Source organism: Poromitra crassiceps (genome assembly GCF_964638095.1).
Source record: "Poromitra crassiceps genome assembly, chromosome: 13".
NCBI lineage: Eukaryota > Metazoa > Chordata > Actinopteri > Beryciformes > Melamphaidae > Poromitra > Poromitra crassiceps.
In genome coordinates, this window is record NC_139644.1 from 5,770,612 (window position 1) to 5,788,823 (window position 18,212).

General features: G+C 43.3%; 1 protein-coding gene across 2 annotated transcripts; it reads right to left on the reverse strand.

Moving 5' to 3' along the window:
- Positions 1-7,050: 7,050 nt before the first annotated feature.
- Positions 7,051-11,413, reverse strand: LOC310788234 (H-2 class II histocompatibility antigen, E-S beta chain-like). Of its 2 annotated transcripts, none has more exons than XM_083649778.1 (6): positions 11,327-11,413; positions 10,920-11,192; positions 9,226-9,439; positions 8,539-8,606; positions 8,281-8,394; positions 7,051-7,494 (listed from the first exon to the last, which is right to left on the reverse strand). In XM_083649778.1, exons 1-6 carry the CDS (start codon positions 11,370-11,372, stop codon positions 7,157-7,159), a joined length of 1,053 nt encoding a protein of 350 aa, XP_083505904.1. In that variant the 5' UTR covers positions 11,373-11,413; the 3' UTR covers positions 7,051-7,156. The 2 variants fall into 2 exon arrangements, with proteins under 2 accessions (XP_083505904.1, XP_083505903.1); XM_083649777.1 differs by having other exon boundaries at positions 7,051-7,497.
- Between the last annotated feature and the right edge of the window lie 6,799 nt (positions 11,414-18,212).

Consider the following 18,212-nt stretch of genomic DNA (forward strand, 5'->3'; position numbering starts at 1 on the left):
TATATTTAATGTTCTATTGATGCTGGATATGTATAACCAGGTCTGACTATAGTCGGACATTTTAGAGAGGTGATCTTGCAAGAATATGTGCTGGCACAACAACATTGTCCATCTTGCTTCTTCGGTCGCTATTCTCTCTCATGAAGATTTGTTTGCCGACAGGGAGAAAGCCCCACGTGATAGCCACCCGTCAATCTCTCTCTCGCTCTCTCTCTCTGCTCAATACTGTTGTAGAAACTCCATTTTATTTTGAAATTCAGTTGACTTTGCCAGTTCCCACGGATATTGTCGCGTTTTTCTTTCATGGCTTGACAGAAAAGCCTGCCTGCACGCGCCTTGTCGGCGTGAAAATAGAACTCTCGCCTATTCGATAAAATCGGCAAGGCACAGGCAAGGCGTGGGTACACGCAGGGTTCACGCTCAGGCGCACGGTGTACACAGCCTCGTTGACTAAAACGGACGCCTATTTAAAAGCGTGGGTAAAGGCAAGGCATAGGCAAGGCTTGGGTCGTCGGTGTGAAACCAGCCTTATACTCGTTTTTCTCAAGCATACGCCACAACCAACAAATCAGCAAAGACAGTGGCTGACAAGATATTCAACGAGTTTGCTTTGAAATTCGGTTTCCCGGAGAAGATCCACCATGATATGGGTCGGGAGTTTGAGAACCATCTCCTTAAGCGCCTGAAAGAGCAGTGCGGTGTCAAAGGCTCCCACACTACACCGTACCACCCGCAGGGAAACGGACAGCTCGAAAGATTTAATCAGACTTTACTTTCAATGCTCAGAACTCTTACAGAGGAGCAGAAAACAGACTGGAAAAGTCATCTCCCAAAAGTTCTGCATGCATATAATTGTACTGTCAACGACGCTACTGGGTTCTCTCATTTCTATCTGCTGTTTGGCAGGCACCCTAGATTGCCAGTGGATCTACTGTTTGGCACACAAGCAGCAAACCAGCAGGGTTCCTACCAAGATTTTGTGGACAAGTGGAGGGAGCGAATGGCAGAGGCCTACCAGATTGCGTCTAGGTCAGCCGAAAAGTCTGCATTGAGAGGTAAAGCGCAGTACGAGAGGAAACATTATGAGGCAGATTTAACTCAAGGCAGTAGAGTTCTGGTAAGAAATATGAGTGAGAGGGGAGGTCCGGGCAAGATTCGTTCCTATTGGGAAGATGAGATCTATGTCGTCATAGGCCGTAAAGGGCAGGATAGTCCGGTATTTGAAGTCAAACCTGAGAGTGGTAAAGGCAGGGTAAAAGTACTGCACAGGAATGTATTGTTGCCTTGTGATTACCTACCTGTGACAACACATAGCCCAAATCAGCCACCTAGTAATAAAAATAATCATAAGAGCAGGTCCCATCCCCAGTGCCATCAGTCAGACCCCCAAATAGGAAGTGAGTATGACTCTGATGAGGACTTTGAAGCAGGCTACATGACAGGACTAGCCTACATAGAGCCCACTCTCAACCCAGCTGCACCAGAGTTTAATCCGTCCACAGGAAGGCAGTTGTACACCCCAACCCAACTAGTAGAGCAGGGGGACCTAGCTGCAGATGAGCAGGCAGGGCCTGAACTAGAGGTACAACTGGGACAAACTGTTGAGGAAGAGGATGGTAGTGAATCTGTAGTGAGGAGTGACAGTGAGGAGGATGTGTCTGCTGGAGACAATGAAGAGGATGAGATGGCAGGGGAGGAGCAAGAGAGTGAACCAGAGAGAGAGACAATGGAGCATGGCTCTGGTGGTGAAGAGGAGGAGGATGGTCCTACAGAGGATAACACGGAGGATACAGAAACTGTGAGGAATCATCCAGAAAGAGAAAGACGCCAGCCACTGACTTTAACATATGACACCCTGGGTAAGCCCAGTTACAGCAGTAGAGCGAATGGAGTAACTCTGGACGGTTATTGGAGACCATGGTGGAGGAGGGATGTTTAAAGACTGTGAAACAGGAAAATATAGGAGCTCTCTTGAAAAACAAAAGGAATAATAATATAGTTGATGGACTTTGAATCTCAACAGGGGTACGAAGGATTGGCCGTAATGTACCAGTGATTAGAGATGTTTGAGTATGTTGAGTAATGGGTTTAGGAAGATGAAAAAGAATTGTGAAAGAACCCACTCCAGAGACTCTTTAGTTGTATTCATGTGTGTAGACACAATACCACAGATGGACACTATGACAAAAAGTCATTACAGTAGGTTTCATAGTGCACGATGGACCTGACTGATAACTATGGTACTGAATAAGGGAATAAGTACTATGGAGCGGTGTATGCTTTTATTATGTGGGATTTGTTCATCTGGTGGTTCCCTAGTAATGAATACAATTGTAGATTGTAACTCCTAAGTTACCTGTATTTCACTTGTCGGGACGACATTTTTCAAGAGGGGGAGAGTGTAGGATGTATAAACTGAGGCACCCCTATATATTATTCCTGGAATCATTTTTCATTTTAAGTTTCATTCTGTTCAGTTGTTTATTGTTCAGTAGCTCTATTTATCTAGAAATGTGGTATAGAATAGTTGTGTGTGTAGACCAGCAGGTGGCAGTATAATCACCGTTTCTGGCCTTCGCTTGGTCATGTGAGGCAGTAAAGACATCCGCTTCATCTTTTATACTGAATCACTGTGACAAGACGCAGCTCGGTTGAAAGCACACAGTAAAAGTGTATAAACCATATTTTCCAGGTGAGCTACTTCGGGAAACAGGGTAAAACTGGGTACATAACTAAGTTAGGAGTGTGCACAGACTATTTGGTGCAAGTAGTGAGTAGTTTCCAACTGTTTATTGAGGATCAGAAAAACGTTAGCATACGAGCTAATTAACGTTAGCATACGGGCTAATTAGCATTTCAGTACTCTGTGAGAATAGCCATGTTGTGTTGTTAGCTATGCTAATTAGCATCATGAGTACTAACCAGTGGGTGAATGTTCTAGCTAACATAGTAAGCTGGTTGTGAATGGTACAGAGGTACCATGAAAACTATATAGCTGGTGTGTTAAATGCTATAAAAGGTTAATGTAACTAAATGCTTTGTGTTGAATGCTATGTATGCTATAATGTATTGATCTATAAGACTGATATTTGGAGACTATTTTATTTGGTTGTTTATTATTTAATTGACATGTTTATGTTGTGAATTCCTGTTTTATACTGAATCACCGTGACAAGACGCAGCTCGGTTGAAAGCACACAGTAAAAGAGTATAAACCATATTTTCCAGATGTTGTGTCTTCATTGACCTTCGGACGGGCAACACCTACAGTATTCACCTTATTCACCACACCCACTTTTTCTCACTTCCGCGTTCGACGCAACATATTTGTTCTTCCGGTTCAGCCCTAGTTGGCGGCCATTTTCAAAATAAAACGTCAGTATGAATGAAGTTTGGCAACATTCAGAATTAAGCTTAGCTACACTGCGGCCAACTTCAGTTGCATGTTCATAACGTTACTGCTGCGAGGAGCCGATGGCTGTACCCGGTCGGCATTTAACGTTAGTTACAAAAGCACGTCGACAGTGTTTTCTCACTGCCAGTAGCCTAACTACAGTAGGGTTTGACAGATAGCTAGTCCGACCGGTGTCAGCACAGTCAGCGCTCCCGGTCCTCGCTGCTCGTTAAGGATTTCCAATAGGCGTTATTCTGATAAACTGGTCACATATATGTTACGTTCTCACCCGACAAATATCAAAACTTTAAAACAGTTTGGGTTTTTTTTTAGCTTGAAAACAGCTTTTTGGCAAGTCTAAATGACTGCGGTAGGCGTACTCTCCGTCCGTGTTTAAAACCGGAAAGACGATTACGAAATGACGTCATGCAGAAGCGTCCTTGTATGGGCAAAGAATAAGGTGAATATAGTTGTATGAGGTACTTATGGATAGTCAGTGCCTTACCTACAGTAGATGTTGTATGAGGTACTTATGGATAGTCAGTGTATTACCTACAGTAGATGTTGTATGAGGTACTTATGGATAGTCAGTGTATTACCTACAGTAAATGGTTGTATGAGGTACTTATGGATAGTCAGTGTATTACCTATAGTAGATGGTTTGTATGAGGTACTTATGGATAGTCAGTGTATTTCCTACAGTAAATAGTTGTATGATGTACTTATGGATAGTCAGTGTATTTCCTACAGTAGATGGTTGTATTATGGATAGTCAGTGTATTACCTACAGTAGATGGTTGTATGAGGTACTTATGGATAGTCAGTGTATTACCTACAGTAGATGGTTGTATGAGGTACTTATGGATAGTCAGTGTATTACCTACAGTAGATGGTTGTATGAGGTACTTATGGATAGTCAGTGTATTACCTACAGTAGATGGTTGTATGAGGTACTTATGGATAGTCAGTGTGTTACCTACAGTAGATGGTTGTATGAGGTACTTATGGATAGTCAGTGTATTTCCTACAGTAAATAGTTGTATGATGTACTTATGGATAGTCAGTGTATTTCCTACAGAAGATGGTTGTATTATGGATAGTCAGTGTATTACCTACAGTAGATGGTTGTATGAGGTACTTATGGATAGTCAGTGTATTACCTACAGTAGATGGTTGTATGAGGTACTTATGGATAGTCAGTGTATTACCTACAGTAGATGGTTGTATGAGGTACTTATGGATAGTCAGTGTGTTACCTACAGCACCTACACCTACCTTGGGGGGGGGGGGGCACTGTGGGCCCTATTCTCCCACAGGCCTTCGGCGCTAAAACGGGCCTTAAACGCAAAAAAACGTGCCTTGCGCCTGTTTCGGGACGATATCAATATGGCTTTACGCTGCCAAATGCGCTTTAGGCCGAATGGGCGTGGCGCAGTCCCAGAATGGGCCAGAATGGGCGTGTCGGCGCTAAATACCGGCCTACTGATATCTTCCGACCTGGCGTACATTTAGCGCTTTGCGCTTTTGAAAACCAGGCCTATTCAGTGCGCCAGTTGCGAGGAGCGCTCTTCTGCCTCTCCCCTGTCACCCTTCTCTGTCTCTCTCTGAAACTAGGCCTATTCAGTGCGCCAGTTGCGAGGAGCGCTCTTCTGCCTCTTCTCTGTCACCCTTCTCTCTCTCTCTCTGACTCCCTCGCTTAGACAGACACAACACACTTCCCATAGGAAAAAGAAGTTGTAAGTTCCCAGCATGCATTGTGCTTCTCCATTTCGCTACTAAATAGCAACCAAATGAGCTGAAATAGATATAAAAGGTAGTTCTAAATTAATGTGTAATGGTAACACAGCTGCAATTGTAGAACATTTCAATATTGGACCAAATAAAACATCGAAATGAAAACACCACCCTATGTGAAACATATATGTCCTCCTGGGCCTATATATACCCCTTGTCGATTTAACGTGATTTAGATAAGTGACAGGGGAACGCGCTTATACTGGCATCTGCTATACTGTGATGTCCGCTCCAATAACTTGGCCCTATTTCACATTTAGTTTTACAATAAAAACACATTTATGCAATGACTTGACATAATGTAGGGTATATTTATGTGCATCATCCTTCCTGCAGCAGGCGAGAGAAAATGATATCTTTCTGGACAAACTTTCACCAATCTAATAGGCTATATTTTTCTAGCTGATGCATTTAGAACATTCTTTTCACTTTGATCTTGCTATAGTGTAGGGTATTTACATGCTTGCAGTATTTAAACTGCAGTTAGATTGGTTTGAGAAGCATAATAATATGGAATAATAGCCTATAATGGAGACAGACAGACTGGATGAAGGGAGGGGGGGGGGCAGAGCGCTTGGCTTTGTTTTTGCGGGACCACTGGAATTGGAGCTAAAAAGGCAAGCGTGCGATTCGTTTATTGCACTTATCCAATGAGCATGACGGTGCATAATTTTACACTTAAAAGGCGTGGTTGTAATGCTTTTAGGCTGCGTGTAGCGCCAGCACGACGATATCAAGTGCGCTGGTCCACGCCCATTGATTTGCGCTGCGCCAGGCGCTCGGCCTAGGAAACTACGCCGATGCAACGATAGGGGCCTGTTTGTTTGACTTCCGACAAGGTCAAAGAAATGGTAGGAAAAGGAGTTAGGAGGAGTGACTATTCGGATCCCTGGGGCCCTATTCTCCCACAGGCCTTCGGCGCTAAAACGGGCCTTAAACGCAAAAAAACGTGCCTTGCGCCTGCCTCGGGAAGATATCAACATGGCTTTACGCTGCCAAATGCGCTTTAGGCCGAATGGGCGTGGCGCAGTCCCAGAATGGGCGAGACTAGGCGTGTCGGCCTTAAATACCGGCCTAATGATATCTTCCGACCTGGCGTAAATTTAGCGCTTTGCGCTTTTGAAAACCAGGCCTATTCAGTGCGCCGGGGACAGGATAGTGAATGGAGAATAGAATATATAGAAAAAAATAGTTTAGAATACAATAGAATATAAGATTGGAAGATTACAGCATGCAGTGGCAACCCTTCTCAGGCTTTGGGTGCAGTTTCATTTATTTAGTTTAGGCTATCATAATCATCCCCATTTATGTGCAGCATCCAGACAGCAGCAGAGTTATATCTGTCTGATCATTTTCAAATGGGATAGCTGTCTAACTACACATATTTGATGTATAAAAAATCATTTTGGAACATTTTGATTAGCAATATTAACGTTGTATTAATATAGCTCAACGTTTTATTATCCCCCCCCCCCCCCCCCCGAAATTAGCTAGGCTACTAATATTACTAATATTCCTAATTAATATGTATTATTATTTAATTCAGATAATTGACATTATAGGCATGTATATCGTTTAATCTGAGAGAAGGGGAGAGAGAAAGAAAAAGAGAAAGAAACTGGAGAAACTTTTGGGTAGCGCTTCTTCAAACCCCACTCTTCATTACAGCTATTCATTACAGAATTGTCTGTTGTATTTATATTTTCTGTGTGCAAAGCAGAGTAGTTAGAATTATTTCCAAATGTTTCCCCCATCTGTGGCACTTTTTGGGAAATACCCCGTGTAGCCTACATTAAGTGCAAGAAAGACTGGACACAAAACGATCTCAAGGGAGGGGGATATTTAATTAGGCTACAATTCTAAATAAAATATGAAAAACAATGACAAAGCAAAAGGGACAAAGCAAAAGATCTACGTTCTCCTCTCCCTCCACGGGGCCGTCCTCTCCTCCTCACAGGACGCCGGGCATCACGCAGGAGAGCGGAGCAGCGCTGGTGCGCTATGAGGCGCTGGTGGTCGTGCAGGCGGGTCGTGCAGCAGTGGAGCGGACAGGCTCCTGGAGCGGCCTGTCCCTGGCGACCCAGGCCGGTTGCGGGAGCGGGCGCCGCTGCTGCCGCTCAACCCAGATGGTCCCGGTGGAGGGGAGGGGGGGGTGCCTGGGAGGGGAGCGGCCGGGCCTCGAGCGGCCTGTCGGCGACCCAGGCCGGTTGCGGGAGCGGGCGCCGCACACCCAGGTCCCGGTGGAGGGGAGGGGGAGTGGATGGGAGGAGAGCCCTCGCCCTCGCCCTCCGACTCAGTGGTTTCCACTGCTGTAAATAAAATAATTGTATGAGCACTCAATCTGTTTGTCACTGACTCTGAATGAAGACTGTTCCATGTGAATATTTGCACTGATTAGCCTACTACGTCTGCTGTTCTGACAGGAGCTCCATTCCACAATGGTGTGCTTGATCCCATCCCGTGCGCAAAGCACGTGTCAAACAAATGCATATATAAAAAGCATATATATAGGCCAAATAAAATACAAATACTCAATAATAAAATCCAGTAAATAAAATAGAATAAAGTAATCAGATCCAGTAAAAGTGATAGGTGTCATTCAGAGGATGCTGCATCGTGCAGTGGGGGAGAAGAGAGAAAACGATATCATTCTGGCCAAACTTTCATCTAATCTCATGACATCCAGCCGGCTATATTTTTTTCAATCATTATTTCGATCATTAGAACATTATTTTCACTTTGATCTTGCTATAGTGTAGCGTATTTACATGCTTGCAGTATTTAAACAGTCTGGTTTTACTGGACCAGTGGAATTGGAGCTTAAAAGGCAAGCTTGTGATTCGTTTATTGCACTTATCCAATGAACTGACGGTGCATAATTTTACGCTTAAAAGGCGTGGTTGTAATGCTTTAGGCTGCGTGTAGCGCCAACACGAAGATATCAAGTGCGCTGGTCCACGCCCACTGATTTGCGCAGTGCCAGGCGCTCGGCCTAGAAACAACGCCGATGCAACGATAGGGGCCCACGTCTGAAATGTTCAGAACTGGTCTGAACCGGTCTAGACTGTTCTAAACTGGTCTAGTAGACTGACCTTGGGCCTTCCTCCTGTAGTAGATGAATCCAGCCAGAAAGAAGATCAGACCCAGAACCAGCCCTGAGGCTCCGATGGCTATCTTGTTTCTCTCAGACTCAGGCATTGACGGATCTGTTGAGAGAGACATGTCAACAGACAGGCAGGCAGACAGACAGACAGACAGACAAACAGACAGACAGACAGACAGTCAGTCAGTCAGTCAGTCAGTCAGACAGACAGACACGCAGGGAGACAGACAGGAAGACACGTAGTTACCCCAGTCCTCGATCAGAGGAGCAGACAGGCTGGAATGCTCCACCATGCAGGAGATCTTTTCTCCATACCTGTTCAACACAGACAGTTGTGTTTAGTGTCACATTTTAGGACTGGACTGAACTGTGTGGATCTGTCACCTAGGTGTGTGCAGGTGGATCTGATTGTCAACTTGATTTTAGATAGATGTTTTATCATGAGGTACAATGTTTCAATTAATTTTAATTAATTGTAAAATAAATGGAACTGAAATTAATCTGGACTCACCTGCGGGTGTTCTCCAGGTGGATCAGGACTCATCTGGTGTGTACTCCAGGTGGATTTGGACTCACCTGGGGGTGTACTCCAGGTGAAACTGCACTCACCTGGTTGGTGTACTCCAGGTGGATATGGACTCACCTGGCTGTGTACTCCAGGTGAATCTGGACTCACCTGGGTGTGTACTCCAGGTGAATCTGGACTCACCTGGCTGTGTACTCCAGGTGAATCTGCACTCACCTGGGTGTGTACTCCAGGTGGATATGGACTCACCTGGCTGTGTACTCCAGGTGAATCTGGACTCACCTGGCTGTGTACTCCAGGTGAATCTGGACTCACCTGGGTGTGTACTCCAGGTGGATCTTGACGGGTGTGCACTCCAGGTGGATTTGGACTTAACTGGTCATGTACTCCAGGTGGATTTGGACTCACCTGGGTGTGTACTCCAGGTAGGAGTGGAACTGGTAGTACCAATCCCCATCCGGCATCTCCTCAGAGGACATGACGTCAGAGGTGACTTCCTGTCCGTCTCTCAGCCAGGTCACATTGATCAGTTTGGGGTAGAAGTCATAGGCGCTGCACGTCAACATGGCCGTGTGTTTCACACCAGAGGATGCCACTGAGGTCAGCCTGATGGAGGGTTTGACTGAAGGACACAGTGTTATTATAATAACGTTCCAGAAACTCTTTTTCTTTTTTTTTCTTTTTTTTTTATCTGATCCGCTACTGAGTGTACGAAACCCATGTGTATTGGCACGATAACAAGCAACTCTACATTTTGGCTGAAAACTTCTGATCTGTATGTCCTAGAATCAAAATAACTTCCTCTGTATCCCTTGGGTTGTTCTGCATCTGCTGTTGATACTGTTGACCAGCTTATGCTGAAACAGAAGTTGATTTGGTATATCTGACCAGGCTGTGAGCTGGTTTGTAAACTACCTCTCTGAAAGGTCTCAATGTGTGCAATTTGACAGGCTCACCTCTATATCTGGCTTAACATAGAGCTGAACAGTCACGTGACATCTCTCGCCCCGGAAGATTAGTTCCCCATTAATTTTCTTCATAGACATTTCAAAATAAATCCTTATATAACAAGTTTTAAGGCTGGGACCAGCCGAACCTGTGACCTACTGAATCATGACATACAACATTTCAATTGGAGCAAAAACAAAAAAATAACAATAACTATAATTGACCGGGCACTGGGCAGTCATCTCGGGGTCTGCAAGGAGAGGAAAAGGAAAGACGAGAATGGTAACTTGTGCAAGTATAAAGCGGGCCAAGTGAACAGAAAGGAGAAATTAATGTCACAACGACAACCGCAATGCTCTAGCACTGGATAATTTGACTGGCTGTGCCTGGCTCCTCGTCTTGTTGCTATTTAGACTGTAAACAGTGGAGCACAGATGCAGAAAAGGAAGTGACGGTGGCAGGAGAGGCACGCTGTACATGAAGCTAGGGAAACCGGTAGGGCTCTTTTTTCAAATAAAAATAGACTCTGGGTTCCCAGATTGAATCTGGAGTAACTGGTACTACATTTTCCGAGTAGCTTGCCCATCACTGGTTACACTGTACAGTCTATGGTTACAGTAATTATAGTACTAATACTTGTAATATCAGTGTTTTGCCACCAGATGGCATCACTTACTTCAGTCTGGTTCAGAGTTTATAGACAACAAATTTGAATGAGAAACATTTAATCATAATAATACATAATACATAACATAATAATGAAAGACCTTTCATGTAAATGTTATTTTCCTGCAATTGTATTTAAAGTTTTTTTAGGTGAAGTAATATGTGTGAGAAACTATTAACATACTTGAGTAACAATGTTCTCAATAAAACTTACGTGGAATGATTTGACTGATCAACAGATCTATCAATCTGACATTTCATAGAAGGAAACAGGTTGACAGCATACCTATAAGTAATCACTCTATACAGTGAATAAAATCGATTCAGTAGAAACATTAAAATCTGCCAGAATATATTTCCAATTGGATTCATTTATCTTGAAATTAAAAGTCAAAGACTCAGAGCTCTGTGGTAATGATTCAATTAGTCATGTGTCTGTTATTATTGAGGTTTAATGCATTGTGTTGTTATAGAGAAGAGCAGCTTACCTGTCAGAGAATTATTATATATATTATATATATTAATGTAGTATTTGCACAAGTACAACTTTGCCATCGCCAACTCCAGCAGGTATTTAGGATGGTTGTTCCAGTACTCTGCTTGCTTCATCCCATCCTTGGTGTACCCAACAAATTTATCCACACTGCTGCTGAACCTGGCCTGCTCAACCTTGTTGTAATACATTGATGCTGTGAACTCGATGTCCTTCAACTCAGAGGAGTTGAACACACAGTGGTCCACCCACAATTCCTCAAATGCATCTGGAGATCAAATACAAAATTAATGTAGTGTCACAGATATAAATATAATAGCATTTGAAATTTCCATTCAAACTGAAGAGTATGATCCCCCGTATGATCTAGTTATTGATCAGGTTTTGATGTATTAATCCTACCTGCTGCATACAAAGTGATGAAGAAGAGCAGAAAATATGAAGCCATGTTCCTCTGTTGGGTTGCGAGACACTAAACTGAGAAGGAACAATGTAGGAGCTACACACTGCTCACATGACCTGCATCACCTGTTGCCAGGCAGACAGTCCAGCCTAAAGGCTGCTGCTGGCAGAGCAAGAGAGCATAATGAGCCACTTTCAGAGACAAACTCTGGATTATCTCAGGGTAGTTGAGGCAAAGCATTCCCCGGACAGACATGACCTGGTGTGTACCCTTTGGAGGCATTGTTGCTTTCACACGTGTGTGTGTATGTGTGTGGTGGGGGGTGACGGGGGAGAGGGGCAGGTGGATATGTTGTGGTGTGCTGTAGTGTGCTGCAGGAACCACAATGTCTATGTGAGGCAGGCTACATTAGAGATATATTAGTGTGCTGCAGGAACCACAGTGTTTATGTGAGGCAGTGCTACATTATTTCAGAAAGCAATTCTCCACTCCTTGAAAAATCACAGCATTATTTAGGCAATAACGTGGGGTGGCGATGTGCCAAATAGTGAGTGGCTGCCCTGTTTGCACATCACACAAAAGTCATCTGTCAAATAGTGATTGAGGTAACGTTAAACGCTGGGAAAGGCTATTTACAGCCAGGTTGACAATCTCTTGAATATATAATGCAACACTCTCATCCTTTTCATCATTCATCTAATCATTTTCACAATACAAAACAGACAGGTAGACCGGGAGGGGGGAAAAAATCAAGTGTGCACTTTGCACTTGAGGAAATCTATGCATCTGGACGTGAGATCTGTTGTTTAATTAATTGATAAGCATGAATGATTAATATGCATGAACATTAACAAACTGATCCGTAAGGCCAGGGACATTGTGGGGCTGTAGCTGGGCTCTCTGACTGCGGTGTCGGAGAAGAGAACGTTGTCCAGGCTACGCTCCATCATGAGCAATGACTCGCACCCACTCCACGGCGTGCTAGTCAAACACAGGAGTACGTTCAGTGAGAGGCTGATCCCACCTAGATCCAATACGGAGAGGCACAGGAAATCATTCGTGCCTGTGGCCATCGGACTCTTTAATGCCTCTCTTAAAAGAGCACCTCGGAGACGCTCAGTCTCCCTGAGACTGAGCCAGCCGATAGGTTAACGGTGCCTGGCTGAGCTAACCTTGCTTGCAAGATGGATAACCTCGCAAGATCAAAAGAGATTCTCTCGACGTAATCCATCTTGTCATGCACAGGCAGTTAAGATGATTGGCCGAACCATGGCCGGCTCGACAAATCAGCGGCAGCCTTAGGCGGGCTTAGGCTCATTTGGGCAAGTAGTGGGTACATGGTCTTTGTAGTTCTTTTCACTCGTCAACATGGCTGCCGCCGCGGAAATGACAGGCAGTCTGAATGAAATTGAATGTAACGTTCCCAATTCTATGTATTAAATTCTAAAAAAATGACCCTCAACATTTGGGAAGGCTAAGCCACACAACTAGTGATAGACAGATGGGTCATCCAATCACCTGCCAAGTAGCTTGGAAAAAGTGCCCGCCTCCGTCAGCGGGTCGGGTTACTGCATTCCCAGATCGACTGGTTTAGTGAAACGTAATGTGGAGCTAACCGTCCATCTGGCAGCGTCGGGTTATGGCTGAGCCACATGTAACGTAAAGGGCAAGCCGACTTAATATAAGTCCCAAAAAAAAGTGTGCAATAACGGTAATTGTCACGTAATGTATGTATACTTACACTACTTATTTTATGCTGCTTACTTTATACATATTATACTTATTTTGCTGACCACCATGGGGTCCAGAGCCTTCAGCCGCTCTGCCCCCCATCTCTGGAACTCCCTCCCACAAACCATCCGACACCTTGACTCTCTCTCCATCTTCAAATCACACCTGAAAACACACCTTTTTAAACTGGCCTATTCTCTCTACTAATTATTTTACTTACTTGTTGTTTTTTAAATTATATTTGTTTTTGTATTTTAAGCCTTGATTATTGCTGCTTGTTTTAACCATGTATGCACGGTGTCCTTGAGAGCCTTGAAAGGCGCCCATAAATAAAATGCATTATTTATTATTATTTTAGCTTACTATCGCTTTTTACTACTGTTATTTTATGCTATGTTGTGTTCTGTGAGCGAGCTACTGTAACCTGTCCCAATTTCCCCCCGGGGATCATTAAAGTCTTTCTGATTCTGATTCTGATTCTGATAATCACCCAATAGCCTAATTGTAAAAACTACTAAATGTGGTTAACTCTTTCACCCTCAGCAAGTGGGACACCGATCAGAGTGAAGACCAGAGGAACATTTCAAGGGGGTTTATTAAAAGTTTGAATCCCTTGATGTTGATGTTGCAGGTCAAACAGGATGTTATGCTCATGACAGATGATACAGGCAGATGATTTGTGTTCAATAATGCATCTGAAGAGGACAAACAACAAGGGAGTGAAACACCAAAGCAGCCTTCTCTGCCACAGTCCGTCTCATCTATCAATCCTGGTGTAGAATCCCTACTAAAACCATGACTAACCTGTCCAGTGACTATCTACTCGATCCAATCCGTGTTTCACCACCCAGTATCATCTTGTAAAGGTATCCCACACAGATGTATAGATGTAAAAAACAAAACAACAAAACCGTTTAAAAGTAAACAAGACAACTTATGTAAATAATCTATGCAAACCCTGAGCCATCTTTAAGTCTTATTCTCATTTTGCAATAACATGCATGGCTTTGGATAAACTGATAATCTGGGACTGGACACTGCATGGCTTCTGGATATATAATAACCCTGCATCTAACTTGCTACTCTTGCTGCTTATGACAAACTCTGGACTTTTTCTGCCTTTTTTGACGTTTTTTTGTCTTTTTTGCTGCATGACTTTGCCTTTTTTTCTCTCCCGCCGCTCTCTCCTGCATCCCTTGCTGGGCCTTGCTGCCTTTTCTCTCTTTGTGGACCTTCTGTGTACCTGCATGTATGTGTGTATGTATGTATATATATATGTACAGTATATATATATATATACACGTGTATGTATATGTATATACATGTGTGATTTGGGAGAGTTATAGCATGAGCTATCCTTAATGACCAAAACTAATGTCTGAAATTGATGAGGACTATTCATTCCCATTCTATGGCATTGACTCAGAGGAGTTTGTAGACACCAACATGGTGTGTTCCGGTGATCAAAGCAATTTTGAAAATCTTAATTTTTCTACTTTTAGCCACAAGGTATGGACCTGAGAATAACATAGACTCCGACATTCATTTCTACAATAATATTGACTGTAACTGTGAATACTACACCGAAGACCAATTCAAAAAACACATTATACTAGACCACTCACTATCAATAATACATTTTAATAGCAGAAGTCTCTACAGTAACTTTACATCTATTAAGGATTACCTGAGTAAACTCCCAAAGTTTAACATAATCGCTGTCTCTGAGACATGGCTTTGTGAAGGGAAAGAAGAAGAGGTTGAACTGGATGGATATGTGTTGTTTACAACTAACAGAGAACAAAAAAAGGGAGGTGGAGTAGCCTTATTTGTTAACAATGAACTAAACTGCAAAATAGTAAAGGAAATGTCAACTACAATACAGAATGTGATGGAATGCGTAACTGTTGAAATTATAATGGAAAACTCTAGAAACATAATTGCAAGCTGCATTTATAGAAAACCAGGTTCCTTAGACATATTTAAGGATGTGATGGTTGATGTACGAACAAATTAATTCTATGAAAAGGGTCTTTCTGTGTGGAGACTTTAATGTAGATCTGCTAAACCCGAATGAACAAAAAGAAAACAGTGATTTTATTGACACAATGTATAGTTTAGGTCTACTCCCTACTATCTTAAAACCTACAAGGATAACCAGTTAACAGTGCAACATTAATTGACAACATCTTTACTAATGAACTGGGGAGTAAAAGTGTTAGTGGACTGCTCCTATGTGACATAAGTGATCACCTTCCAGTATTTGCCACCTTTCAGAACCTTTTCAAGAATAAACCAAGCAATGATACTGATAACAATAAATGGATGAGGCTTAAAACAGCAGCTGCCATAGAGGGTCTTAAGGATGACTTAAGGAAGCAATGCTGGAGCGAGGTCTATTCCAAATATGATCCCAATGAATCATATGAGGAATTCTTGAGAGTCTTTAACACCCTTTATGACTCACATTGCCCTATAAGAACTCAACTGAGGAAAAACAAATATGAAAGCAAGCCCTGGATGACCAGGGGGCTGGAAAATGCCTGTAAAAAGAAGAATCTCTTATATAAACAGTTTCTAAAAGTGAGAACCAAGGAAACAGAAAGTAAATATAAGAAGTATAAGAATAAATTGTCAAATATAATGAGAATCTCCAGGAAGGATTATTACAATAAATTGTTGGAAAAGCACAAAAATAATACACAGGGCACATGGAAAGTGCTCAACACTATTATTAAAAAGGGAACTGGAAAATCAGGTTACCCAACCTATTTTATTAAAAATAATCAATCAATCCTAACCACATCTAAATAAACAGCAAATTAATTAAATGATTACTTTGTAAATGTAGGCTTTAATTTAGCAAAGGACATCGCCGTTCCTTTGGAAAGGGATGGGGTAGAGGATATTATCACCAGAAACCCAAACACCATCTTTTTGAAGAAAGTAGGTGAGAATGAACTGGTAGATGTGGTTCGCAAGTTTAAACATAAAAAATCCACCGACTGTACAGATATTGATATGGCACTAGTAAAATATAATATAGAGTATATAGCCAAACCACTCACACATATTTGCAATCAATCATTTCTTACCGGTATTTTTCCCAACTCAATGAAAATAGCCAAGGTCATTCCAATATATAAAACCGGAGATAAGCACACCTTTTCAAACTATAGAGCAATTTCTCTTCTTCCTACAGCCATTGATAACAATGAACATACAGTTGGGATCTTCATAGACCTAAAAAAGGCATTTGACACTATTGACCATACTATACTGATGAGAAAACTGGAAAGATATGGAATCAGAGGAAATGCACACACATGGCTTACCAACTATCTTGCAAACAGAAAACAATATGTGCAGTTAAATGAAGTCAAATCAGATCAGTTGCAAGTAACATGCGGAGTTCCCCAGGGATCAATCCTGGGACCAATACTGTTCACTTTATATATTAATGATATTTGCAATGTATCAAAGCTCCTTAAATGTGTACTTTTTGCCGATGATACCACCCTGCTGTGCTCTGGAAAGGACTTGGCTGAGCTTCTCATCATAGTTCAAAAGGAACTTAAATATTTGAAACATTGGTTTGACATTAATAAATTATCTTTAAACATAAATAAAACAAAATTCATATTATTTGGATACCGTCAAACCAATAACCTGGCACAAATCATGATCAATAATATCAAATTAGAAAGAGTATATGAGAACAAATTTTTGGGTGTTATTATTGACCATAAACTGAGCTGGAAGCCGCATGTAAACCATGTTAAGTCAAAACTATCAAAAGCCATAGGAATATTACACAAAACAAAGGACATCTTCAACCACAGTTCCTTACTCCTGCTGTATAATTGTTTCCTAGTCCCATACATTAATTACTGTGTGGAGGTCTGGGGACAAACATATAAATCAATAACTAATCCCATTACGCATCAACCAACATTTTATTCATAAAACTCACATAGCCTACTCTAAAATGCTATGACTTGGTGGATTTTAAAACCGCTCAGTTTATGTTCAAAACAAATAATAATATGCACCCTGACTGTGTTCAGAGGCTCTTCCAACGTAGAACCAGTCCTTATGAACTAAGAGGAACATGTGTAGTCGCAGACTGTAGTTCAATCATGGAAGACCAAATAAGGCATTAATAGAGCACCCCATGCTGTCATAACCCTCAGCCCAAATGACGTCACTAAATGACGTCACCATCTCCGACGTCACCTTCTCCATGACGTCACCTTTGCAGCGTGACGTCAGTTGCCCAAATGACGTCAGTTATGACATCATAAATGCCCTTCTCCTGGTACTATATAAGGCCCCCATCACCACAGCTTAAATCACACTCGTGCAGTCATCACTCACCTTGTGTCAGCATCACGCATCCATCCAGCATCTCCAGGCAAGAAGCTTCCTTCAGTCCAGCACCATGTCCGAGTCCGAAGACGAGCAGCAAATGTTCAGCTCCACCGTGGACGCCTTCCTCCAGAGCACGTTCAACGCCCCGGCCAGCCCCGGGCAAATCCCCGATCCCCAGGCTTCATCTCCGGGCGTCTCAGGCGTCTCACTGGACGCTCCCCGCACCAGGGGCCGCGGCCGCAAAAGAAGACCCAACGTCCCGGAGGTCCTCGTCTCGCCCGGATCGCAGTCCGCGCAGCACTCCGAAGGCCGTGGCCGTGGCAAAAGAGCCCAGAAGTCCACCTCCAAGAAAGGCCCAGCGAAGCGCACCAAGACCGCCAGCTCCTCGGCGGACGCGCCAAGGCTTCCAGCCCCTCCAGGCCTCCATGATCCCCTGATCGCAACAATGTCTTCACTGGTCGGGTCCCTCATCGACATCGATGCCCGGCTGAGGACGCTCACGAGCCCCACGCTCCCCACGGCAGCAGCCCAAACAGCGCACCAGGTTTCAGGCTTGTATCCCCCTTCTCAGCCCGCATTTCCTCCGGCAATATCAGCCCAGCCAGCCCCGCTCCAAAATCCAGGTGCGTGCGCCGAGTTCCCTCCCCTCCCCGCACTCATCCCCCCTATGAATACCCTCGCCTCGGCCATCCACTCCCCCGGATACGGGAGGCCGTATATCCCACTCTCAGCTAACATATCGCCCAGGCTTCGAGCCATGATCGTCATACGCCATACTCAAAC